Source organism: Musca autumnalis, unplaced genomic scaffold (assembly GCF_047663935.1).
Source record: "Musca autumnalis isolate F117 unplaced genomic scaffold, ASM4766393v1 scaffold_2, whole genome shotgun sequence".
Classification (NCBI taxonomy): Eukaryota; Metazoa; Arthropoda; class Insecta; order Diptera; family Muscidae; genus Musca; species Musca autumnalis.
This window is the reverse complement of record NW_027411755.1, coordinates 93,039,124-93,051,695: the sequence shown is the minus strand read 5'-3', so window position 1 is coordinate 93,051,695 and position 12,572 is coordinate 93,039,124. Positions and strand designations below refer to the sequence as shown.

General features: G+C 35.5%; 1 protein-coding gene across 41 annotated transcripts in view; it reads left to right on the top strand.

Moving 5' to 3' along the window:
• Positions 1 to 11,009, top strand: part of LOC141394265 (uncharacterized) — a 78,214-nt gene extending 67,205 nt beyond the window's left edge. For all 41 annotated transcript variants that reach the window (XM_073968410.1, XM_073968377.1, XM_073968398.1 and 38 more), the window contains one exon: positions 8,100 to 11,009. In XM_073968410.1, coding sequence (XP_073824511.1) covers positions 8,100 to 10,229 — 2,130 coding nt within the window. In that variant the 3' untranslated portion in view covers positions 10,230 to 11,009. The remainder of the gene's footprint in view (positions 1 to 8,099) is intronic.
• The last annotated feature ends 1,563 nt before the right edge of the window (positions 11,010 to 12,572 follow it).

The following is a 12,572-nucleotide window of genomic DNA, read 5'->3' as shown; positions in this document are numbered from 1 at the left end:
CTTTATTTGCTAAACTTTGTATTTTTGTTATTCTATTCTATTTTTGTTATGTATATACATACATATGTATCTATTTAGAGTTTTTTTTAATTAATTGCCGGCCAAGTAAGCTAGTAGTTCGTTCCAACAGCAACCGCCGCACTTGAGTTCAACAGTCATTTCTGCTGTTTAATTTTCTTAGACAAACACAACAGTTGTTATTCTGTAATTGGAAGTATTTGTACAACGATAAATTTCATTGGCGATAAGATATCATATTGCATTTCTTTAGTTGGCGATGATGATAACAGTACAGCAAAGCAATTCTGGAGAAAAAACATCCACTTCCATTCGAAACGAAATATTAGGCCTGTTCGATAACTTCGCAACCAAAAAGCATTTGCAAGTTCTTGCAACTACTTGCAATGAACTTCTCATTTCTCTTTTACTGAACAAGTTAGTTATCGAAAAGCATTTTGTAAAAGTTTGTACAAATTTGTACAAACTTTTGAATTATCGTACAGACCTATTAACTTTGAACAGAAAATAATGAGAGCACTTTGTGTTTATAAAATCCGCTTAATAGTTTGTGTACTAAATGTCCTTGATGAATCAATCAGAAGAAGTAAAAACGAGGTTATGTCCGGCCAGAACGAACTTTTTATAAATTATGTTGAAACTAGATTTCAGCATTTTCGGTTGGATGATGTGGCTGAAACTTAAATCCCATCATGAATAAGAATATACAATATACTTGTTGAGGCTAAGAGAAAAATTATTTTCTAGTTTTTAGTGCATTTATAAATAAAACGCTGTAACCTATTTTTAATTATTTCTCTTTTATTATTAATTGTTTAGTAAATTTTTTTTGACCACTGAGAAGCAAATTACATCCGATTGAAATAACTGCAATCGGGTGGTACCGTTATATGGAGGCTATACTAAAACCTGGACCTATGTCCACAATTTTTGATACGGATATTTGGGGACTATTAAGAATTCCAAATTCAGGCTAAAAATGTAGATAGAAACAAGAAAATACCTGAAATCGGGTGGTACCGCTATATGGGGGCTATAGCAAAAAATAAACCCATGTTGGTTCTGGTTTCATATTCATGTATTGTCATCCAAATCTGAAAAGTGTGCAAAGTTTTAGTTCGATTGGTCAACTCCAAAATGTTGAAGATGAGTAACTAGATTTTAACAATACAGCCTGACAGACAACAAAGCAATTTATGTAAAACACAGTAAAAACCATGGCACAATTACCCAGGTAGTGGCATCGTAAAATTTTGAATATGTTATGTCAAAACTTTATTTATGTTGTTGGGGAAATTACAACAAAAATATTTTTTTATAAAAGGATTTGACTTTTTATATTCGATCAGCTGGTGTGATACCACTACCTGGTAGTTCTGCCATGGTAAAAACCTATAAATTTCCGTACATATGCATATATAATAAGGTGTCCCAAAAAAAGCAGCATTTTTATTGAATATACGTAATAATGTGGCGATTGGTTAATGATTACACAAGCTACAGTAGTGGCAGGAAATATAGCTTAAAACTTCAAATTACTTAAAAATTGGACGATACCGTTATTTTGGGAAGATTTTTTTGACCACTTTCTTACTTACTTAGCTGGCCCATTACAGAACATTTGTTCTATAGGCCGAACTAAGAAGAGATCTCCATTCCTCTCTATTTGTTGTTTCGCACTCTGGAATACCGCGCCTTTACATCAGCACGGGTAGTATCAGTGTTTTGTAGAGCGTTATTTTTGTTTGACGAGATGTGGCTTTGTTTTTAAACTGCTTACTTAAACCAAAGTAGCATCTGTTGGCCAATACAATTCTTCTTTTTAAATAAATATCTGGTCAATGGTGGACTTGCCAGGTCTAAAGCCGCATTGGTATGGTCCAATTATCTCGTTGACCATAGGCTTTAGTCGTTCGCACAATATCCCTGACACGATCTTGTAGGCAATAGGGAGTAGACTTATGCCCCTATTGTTAGAGCATACAGTCTTATCTCCCTTCTTGTGGACGGGGCACAGGATACTCAGGTTCCAATCGTCGGGTACTCTTTCTTTCTGCCAGATGGTGCTAACTAGCTGATGAATACACCTTATCAGCGTGTCGTCTCCTGGTTTTAACAGCTCGGCTGGTAAGCCATCGGCCTCTGCTGCCTTATTATTCTTCAGCCGATTTATTGCTGTCTTTACCTCATCTTGGCTGGGCGGTATACATTCAATACCATCTTCTGGGATTGGGACTGTGGTATCTTCGTCGCCTTCGCTGCTATTGGATACCAACAGATTTGAAAAATGTTCTTTCCATATCCTGAGTACACTATCTGTATCAGTTACCAAATTACCTTGCTGGTCTCTACAGGAGGATGTGCCTGTACCAAAGCCATCAGTTTGATGCTTGACTCTTTGGTAGAATTTTCGGACTTCATTCTGGCTCCTGTACATCTCGATTTTTTCACACTCCCGCTTTTCCATCTCTCTCTTTTTCCTGCGGAATAGACGTTTCTCCTCTCTCCTTTTCTCCCTGTATCTCTCTCGTGCGCTACGCGTTGCTACGGATTATAAAGTAGCCCTATATGCCGAATTTTTCTCTTCAGTGGCAGCACGACACTCCTGATCATACCATGTATTCCTTGGTGGAGATCTCTGGTATCCAAGTATGGATTTTGCGGCTGTTTGCATGGAGTGGGCAATGCTTTGAAATTGCGCTGATATGTTATCGGGATGAGGAGTGCTTTGATTAAGCAATTGGGCTAGTTGAGTGGAATATGCTGTGGCTATCTGTTGTGATTGCAGCTTACCGATGTCTAACTTTCGTGTTGTGTCTGTTCGTACTTTGTTTGCTACGTTTAAGCGGGTGCGTACCTTTGCTGCAACAAGGTAGTGGTCCGAATCAATGTTTGCGCCTCGGAACGATCGTACATCCAACACGCTCGATGAGTGTCTTCCATCTATCACAACATGATCAATTTGCCCTTATGAATATCGAGATGATTAAATCTGGTACTGCTAACTACCATGTTTTTTGCAGCTGCAAAGTCTACCAGCCTCATTTCATTGTCAGATGTTTCACTGTGGAGACTGAATTTCCCGACTGTTGGGCCAAAGATATTCTCCTTTCCAATTTTGGCATTAAAATCGCCTAGAATGATTTTAATGTCATGGGCAGGGCAACGGTCATATGTTTCTTCTAAGCGCTCGTAAAATATATCTTTGGTCTGTTCGTCCTTTTCTTCAGTGGGAGCATGAGCGCAAATAAAGCTGATGTTGAAGAATTTAGCTTTTATTCGAATTGCAGCAATTCTTTCATTCACTGGGATGAAGCTGGATACCAGATGTTTTAGTCTCCGACTAACTACGAATCCACAACCAAACTCATGCTTTACGTCATGGCAGCTATCATACAGTGCGTCACCTTTAGGTGTTGCTGTGACGCCTTTCCCAATCCATCGTATTTCCTGTATGGCAGTAATATCGGTCTTGTACTTTTCAAGTACGTCTGCCAATGCGAAGACTGCACCTTCTCTATAAAGATCATGGTCCTTAAATCGTTTGCGGGGTTCGTCAACTTTAGGGGTTTGTTTTTCTTTTCTTTCGTTTTTTCATAGTAGGCTGTTTTTTCTAGGGGAGGGTTACTAACCCGACGCCCAAACCCAAGTTTTTAACGTTCTTATGGGTGAACGCGCGGCACATGTTAGCTCACTACCTTTGTTAAAGGCAGTTCCCCAGGTGACACCACGGGGAGGACCAAGATAAATCCTGGGCTTTGCCATGTTTAAACCGGTGAGGACCGTTGCTTGGTATCTTCCATTCCCTACGTTTTTGACCACTGGTAACTCTAAATGCCAAATTATAGAAAATTTAGACAAAAAATTTAAATATCAACATCACCTATAACTGAGATCCGACGGTACCTTACCTATACAAAAAAACACCATTGTTCAACAACATCCCATACGGGACAAGGGAGACTTCTCTCATATCAACGAGTGCACTCCTATTCATATTTAGCTCAATGATATGGGACCTACGGTTTATCGCCGAGTCCGGCGTGTCTTAAGACACCACTTGTGAAGAAGTTTTTTAAGACTGAAATACTCAGGAAATGTCGCCAACATTATTGAAGGGTATTTTTTGTTGAAAAATGTTTGATGGTGCATGGCAGGGGAATCGAATCACCGATCTTCTGCATGCAGGGCGGGCGTGCATACCATTGCACCACGATGTACCCGATGTACCACGTTTTGATATAGCACCCATACAACGGTACCTCCAGATTTTCGACATTTTAAAGGTTTTAACCATATTATCTTATCAAAGTGGTTAAAATATGGCATTTACAATTTATTGGGCTTTTCAAACATTCCCCACACAAATTTGTCAGTGTAGGTCCACATTTTGATATAGCCCCATAGAATTGTACCTCCCGATTATCGGTATTTTGACGGTTTTGGGCACTTTATCTTACCGAAATGGCAGAAATTTGGTATTTGGTATTTTTGGGGCGTCAAAACCTTACCCCAAAAATTTGTCAGTATATGTCAACGTTATGATATAGATCCATAGAATGGTACCTCCTGATTATAGGTATTTTGAAGATCTTTATCCACATTATCTAACCAAAATGGCTGAAATTTGGTTTTTAGCCTTCGTTAGGGGTACAAAACATTCCCCCTGACAATGATCGATACAGATCCACGTTTTGATAGAAAAGGTATTATAGATTCTCAGATTGCAAGGTACAACGCTCGATGTCACCATTTTCAATATCGAAAAATGAAGAAATTTTTAATATACTGCAGGTAAATTCCTAAATAAAACAACAAAACAAATGTTAATAAATGCACTTTTTTTGTAAATTAACAAATTTTACACAGTGGTATATAGGATAAATTGTATTGATAAATTTTAAAGAATGAAGAAAAATAGTAATTATTCGGATCCCACTACCAAAATAGACTTAAATTTTTTGTAATCAATCGTTGTTTAATACAAAAAAAAATCAAGAAAATCTAAGAGTACAATCATTGATAAAAACTGATTTGAAATAAAAATACAAAAAGAAAAAAGATTTGTCCTATTTGGACCAATATTAACCCACCGAGCGCCGAGAATTTTTTTGTGAGAAAAATTACAATTTTATATAATATTTTTAAGACATTTTAAGCATTTCTTAAAAATAACTTTTTGCTCTAAACCGAATAGTTTTCCTGCAATCGGACCATCTTTAAAAATGCCGAAAACTTTGAAGGGCAATATAAGTGTGACAATCCCTTGGTTTTTTATTGAGAATATACTCTTACTACATTCCTAAAAAATCTATGAATTTATATGAACGTAACATTTATGATTAAATTTATATGGCATTTTTAAATTTTTCATCAAAAGTCGACAATTACAATAAAGTCGATTTTTTTTAATTGCTTGCGTTTTAGGTCAAATGCGTGGAAATGCAAAGGCCAAATGAAACTTTTTAAGCGTGGAATGACATATGACAGACAATACTATAAGAAACTGCAAAAAAACTCTACAAAAACATGCGAAAATAAAAAAAAAGATATGCGAAGTCAATTGTTTGTGGCGTTTAAACTACCAATGGCTTTAAGTGGGTTAAAGAAGTTATGAGTATTTCATATAGTTTTTATAGAATTCTACTTTTTTTAAGGCGCGATATCTCAGTAACCGTTAGTCAAAACAATCTGATAATATACTGAAACATTTTGCGAAGGTGTCCGATTTCACTTAGAATTCCCAGCATATTCTTGATCAGGATAAAATTCTGAGTCGATATAACCATGAGGGTACATTTTGATTTTCGGTATTTTGAGCATTTTAGCTAAAATTTTTAACCGAAGTAGCTATAATATGCCATTTAAGGTCAACATAGGTCCAAACTTTGATATATAAATATTTCTGCAGAAGTGAAAAAATTTATTAATAAAAAACGTTCAAAATGAATTACATTTTGTACTTTCAAATAATTATAGCAATGAATTTGCTCTTCCGCTTAATATGAATTTAAAAAATATAGAGTTTGTTCAAATTGTATAGATCACGATTCCACTTGCTGAGTTCCATGTGCGCAACATTATGCAATTAATTATCTTCCAGCGTTTATATACATATCTATGTTTTTATAGATTTTGTTAGATACTAGATATTAATTATTTTAATTAATACAATTTTATGTTTTGCAAACTAATTTTAATCGACCGTGACTTTTGCCAAAAATGACGAAGTTGTTTATTATACGAGTATGTATACTAGGCCGGGGCGATTTGTATGGAAGGAAAAAAACCTTAATGGGCTCTTCGCGTTTCTGATTCCTGGGATTGAACTGAGCAAAAAAGTCCACTGGACCATATGTCTACGATGAAAATCGAGCCTCCCGATTTGACTTGAAGTTTTTATTGACGTTTTTTTGGATATTTTGGCATATAACAGCCAAACCATTGAGATTTTCGATCCAACAGAAATACAAATATTGTAGCCAAGATAGTAATTAAGAACTCTGTAATACATCACGAAAGCATTGGAAAGCTCCTTCAGGCAGTTTTGGCCTTGAGAAGGTACAAACTTTTCGAAAAATGTCGATAAATGACACTGTGCTACAAAAGTTGACCAGAAAAATATTCAAGTGTTCTGATGCAAAATTATATCGTGTTGGGATCCATAGACAACGACAATGCCTTAAGTTCGTTTCAAAAAAAACTATAACTGAATCTCTATATATATAAAAATGGTGTAAAAAATGTATAGTAATTCATAAAATGAGAACGGCTAGGCCGATTTCTGTAAAATTTGTTGTCAACTTTTGTAGCACAGTGTCATTTATCAACATTTTTCGAAAAGTTTGCACTTTCTCAAGGGCAAAACTGCCTGAAGGAGCGTTCCAATGCTTTCGTAATGTATTAGAGAGTTCTTAATTACTGTCTGGGCTACAATTTTTGTATTTGTGTTGGATCGAAAATCTCAATGGTTTGGCTGTTATATGCCAAAATATCCAAAAAAACGTCAATAAAAACATCAAGTCAAAATCGGGAGGCTTGATTTTCATCGTAGACATATGGTCCAGTGGACTTTTTTGCTCAGTTCAATCACAGGAACAAGAAACGCGAAGGGCCCATGAAGGTTTTCAAATCGCCCCGGCCTGATGTATACGTATGTATGTATGTTAATTAGAGTTTCAAATTTTTTTCAAATATCAAATATATTAACGCACAGCATTTAAGGGCTTGAAAAATATTAGGATATACAACTCACTGCACCGAATGCACTGCAAAATTTAAGATTCTTGCAGGTTTTTTAACAGACATAAGGCTTATCGAAAATACATAATTTTTCTTTAAAAAAAATAATAAAAAATATTTACGTTCAACCATGGTACAATCATTACAAGGTAGGACACAGCAAACATATTATTAAAATTTTTTCCTGAGGTCCTCCTATTATGTCAAAACAAATTGTATATGTAAATACATAAATAAAAAAATCAAAATAAATAAACATAAATAATAAATAAATTATAATTGAACCATGCGTTCAACAAAAAGTATACTCGTTCAATTTTTTAAAATGAATTTTGCGAATAATGTTCCTTTGATTTATTATTTTTGGCGCATTCATCGCTACAAAAACTTTTGACATCAAGAGAAGACTAAGGCCTGAATTCGCCTTCTGTGTCACCTTACTAAATTCGTCTTGAATTACAGCTCATTTACTTAACGTTTTGCAAAAAATCCACAAACATGTTCTTGACTTTACGAACCCCTGAGAAAATCATGCATAATCTTGCGGAGATTTTAGCGCTAACATCTGGTTAGCTCTACGCTCCCAACTCCCAAAATAAATCTAACAATGGAAATATAAAAAGGCACTATAGAAACTTTAAAGCTAAAAAATGTTCAACAACTTTCTTCTATACATTTTAGATTACATAATAGCTCTGTTCCAGAACTTGCAAGCATCCACAAATTTTACTACGATAACAATTTCGAAAAAATGGTAACATTAGTAGAATCTTACAGTGTCTGGAACAGAACAAATATTACTGCCTATACTAATTTTGCGATTTTTATTTCTTTTGCAGTCACGAACAAAATCAGACAAAACAGTAAACCCAACTATCGTGATCGATGCTAGTCAGGATGATTTACCAAATGATGAACTATGTATCAGAGAAGACATGGATATAGCTAATCTAACGGCGGAAATTGAAAACTTTGTCAACAATACAAACAACGATGACGTTGAGCCGATCATTAAAAAGGAAAACAAATTCGACGACAAATCATCGTCCTCAACTGGTGGCAATATAACGACGGAAACACATAACGACAAAAACAGCGTTATTCAAACAACAACAACTGTTATAAGCACAACCACAACTTATCCCAAACCTGAACCAGAGCCCAGAAATAGTAAAAATTGCAAAGATGACGTTACAAAAGATGAAATTAAAACGACCGCATCAATTGAGGATCAAAAGATGGCATTACCAAACGATACTGAGAAACCCCTAGATGAAACAGGAAACAAAGGGATTTCAAATCAGAAAAATGTTGATGAAACGAAGGCAGCACAAGATAAAACAAAAGCCACAACTGTTTCTAGTGGAGATGTACCAACTGCTAGTGTTTCTTCCACGAAACAAACAGTTGATGTAGAGGTAACTACTTCAAAAACTAGCGAAGTGAAGCCGTCCAAAATCCCTGATGTTTCTTCTCCAAAGAAACAAACAGTTGAGCTAGAGGTAACCACTAAAGAAACCAACGAGGCGGAATTACCAAAAGAAAATGTCACAATATCACAAACGACCAATATCACTGCCAAACCCATAAATGGCCAGGTAGTCCATTTAGCTGAAAACGAGAAAAAAGTTGTTGTGAGTAACGGAGCTATACCAAAGAAATCCCAAAATTCCACATCAACACAAGCAGAATCCGTTACCTTGAAGATTGAGGAAACTCAAGTAACACCACAAAAACCTCTACCAGCACAACGTCGTGCTTCAAAAACGGAAACAGAAGTGGGCCATGTTGAGTGTATTCATGTACATGTAGAAAGTCCCAGGGCAACACCACGCGAGCCCCACCCAAGCAAAGTAACCAGTTTCAAAAACGAAAATGAAGTCATAACCACTAAAACTCCCTTTGTACTCACCAGTCCTCCGAGCCAGAGAAAAGCCACAGAAAGTACCGCCTTAACAAAGGAGACAACCAAACTGATGGAAAGTCCAAAATCTACAGTATCTAATGATTTAAAAATACAAGAGGAACCAATTAAAACCAAATCGGAGGTTATGGAAAAACCTGCAGTTTCTCCTAAACCCGCAGTCAATAGAACGGTGCAGGGTCATAATTTTGCCGAAATACACAAGCCTTCGAGAAATGTTCATGCTAGACGACCCTCTCGCGATGAAGTTGTAACTCCTCCATCAGTACCACACCACCAACAAGAGGAACAAAGGCAATCACTACAAAAAACAGTCGTCGACTCGTCAACGCATGCTACCGAAATTCCAACAGAAAGGCAAGAAAACACTCGCATGGAGTCACAAACAAATACAATTGATTTGAAAATCGAAGAACCTCAAACCAAAGATCATCGAAACGAAATTAAAACCACAAATCTACAGTTTTCGTCGACAATTGCTTCAACTTCTATGCCAACTACAAACCCCACAGATGAGAGTGCAGCAACCGAAAGTGCACAATTTGACTCCTTGTACCGTCCGAGATCACAAATGGAATGGAAACGTTCAACCTTGGCCCCACTAGAGACAAACATACCACCCGAAAAAAGAAAGTCTGTTAAAGACATTATCGAATCTATCAATCGCAGTCAACGTCTATTGCAGGCAGCCGCCAATAAGGACTTTACTATTGTAACTGGTCCCCCTCAAACGACGACGACGTTCACCAATGTCGACAATACCAACGAAAACATTCGAATAATAGACGAAAGCCAAAGGGATATCCGAAGATCTGTAAACCAAATGGAAAATTTGTCCAATGGGTCAATGCCATCATCGTCCTCGCCGCCACCCAGCTACAGTGAGTGCATAGCCGCCCAAAAACTAGACAATAATGAAATATTCCAAAAATGTAAAGTGAAAAAAGAAGTATACGATTATAGGGAGTCTTCGCCAATATCATCAAATTTAGATTGGAATCCCGTGCCAAAACCGAAACGTACCACCAAACCACAAAACGAATAGTATTTCAATATCGGTTACATCTAACGATACGGAGTTGTGTGGAATGGTCCATAATGATAAATATCTTTTTACCAAAAATTGCAGCAAATATGTACGAGTATGTAGGTAGGGAAATGTGATTTCCGAAGTCAATAGGCACTTACGATTTACAAATGACTTGTGCTGTACGTACATAATTATTTGCACATTACCGAAGGAATTACTTTAACGGGGCTTAAATGCAATATTAATCGTGCTTATATTAACGATATACATATGTATATCAGAAATTGTTAACGCTGAATACACATGTATAATGAATACATTAGAATTCAAACGTGATAAGTCAAATTTTCACCATACTATAAAATATATGATAATCTATATACATACTGGTTGGTATAAATACACAATTTTTGTAATGTTTTACGCATTCTAACAATTTAAATTTTACAATACTAAAAATACCATAAAAAATTATTAGAACAACGGCGATGTATTTCATTTTGTGTGTTTTAATTTAAACAACGACTCGTATTTATTTTTCAATTCAATATCAAGTTTATTTAAGATTTTCTGTACTTCAATTATTGTCTGTTTTATGTTTTTGCCTATACACTATGTATCTATACATATATAAATAATTTCTAACAACGAATATCTCTTAGTATGTTTGTATGCGGAGGTACTTTAACCGCATTGGTAAATTTTTAATTACATACATATGTTTTCATATACGAAGCTTTTTTGTTATTAATAAATTATGAAAATAAACGAAAATAAAGAAAATTAAAAAACTGATTTTACATTGTTTTATTTAACTTGCTTTGGTTCCTGTCTGTTTAGTTCAAATCTACTAAGGGGTAGTTTACACTATATGTAAATGTCATATGCCATGAAATTTTCCATCGTTAAATATTCACTAATATGTGGAATATTGAAGATTTTCCTTACCCCATTTATTCTGTGCGTCCAACCCAACAAAAATATAATAAAATTACGTCTCCACATTGCCTCCGTGGGTAGATATGGAATGTTTTTATTTCGTGTCATATGACATTGATAGATAGTGTAAACTACCTCTAACTAATTTTTAACACAGTTGCAGTTGACCAATCGAACTGAAACATTGCACACTTTTCAGATTTGGATGACAATACGTACATGAATATGAAACCAAACCCAATATGGTTCCTATAGCATTTGGAGTTACCAATTGTACAGAAACTCCCCCACGAAAAGTTGTGGACACGGGTCAGATGACGGTACCACCCGATTTCAGGTGTTTTGAGGATTTTGTCTTCATTTTTAGTCAGAATTGGCTTCAACTTGCATTTGGAGTTCCCAATTGTACAGAAACTTCCCCACCAAAAATTGTGGACACGAGTCAGATTTTGATGTAACCCCCCATATTCTTCCTCATTATGGATTCTCTCAAATAAAACGCTTGCATTTAAATTAAAAAATGGTGGCAAAATTAAGCGGCAAGCGTTTTATTTGAGAGATTTTTGAGGCTAAGCGACAAATTATTTGCTAGTGTTATAAATAAAACACTGAAACTTAATTTTTTAATTATTTTTTATTTAAATTTTATTTTAAATTAGAAAAGTAAAATTTGAGCTAAGTTATACAGTCAAGCAAAAGTCAACTAACTTGATTAGCTACCCAGCAAATCGACGCGTCTGCTCAAAGTCGGAAGTTTTTTCCGACGCGTCTGACAGACTTCGATCCGAATTCTGTCTGACTTTATCTGAGGAATTTTACTCTCTCCCTCACTATCTACATATCTTTGAAGGAATATTTTTTCTATTTTCTCGCGTACTTGGATGACAATATTTATTGTAAGCAAGCAATGAGAAAATAATTGTACATTTTGCGCTCGTACATTGTCGACAAAATGTATATGTTAATTTGTTATTTATTGTTGTTTTTTTTAGGACGAAGGTCATAATTTATGAAAGTTTTTAATTAATTGAATTTTAATCGAGCTAACATGACCTAAGGATTTTTGTATTGAAAAAGTGAATTCTAGCGAAGTTACCACACACTACAATTTTTGTCTTAGTGTTGGATCGAAAATCTCAATAGTTTGGCTGTTATATCCCAAAATATGCAAAAAACGTGTATAAAAAAACTTCAAGTCAAAAATCGGGAGGCTCGATTTTCACCGTAGACATATGGTCCAGTGGACTTTTTTTACTCAGTACAATCCAAGGAATCAGAATCGCGACGCGCCCTTTAGTTTTTTCAAATCGCCCGGCCTAGCTTTAATGCATGATAGTGTTTAAAGATCATACATAGTGAATCGTGAATCGTAGTATACATACACTCCACGTCAGTAGAATAGAACACCTAAATTTTTGT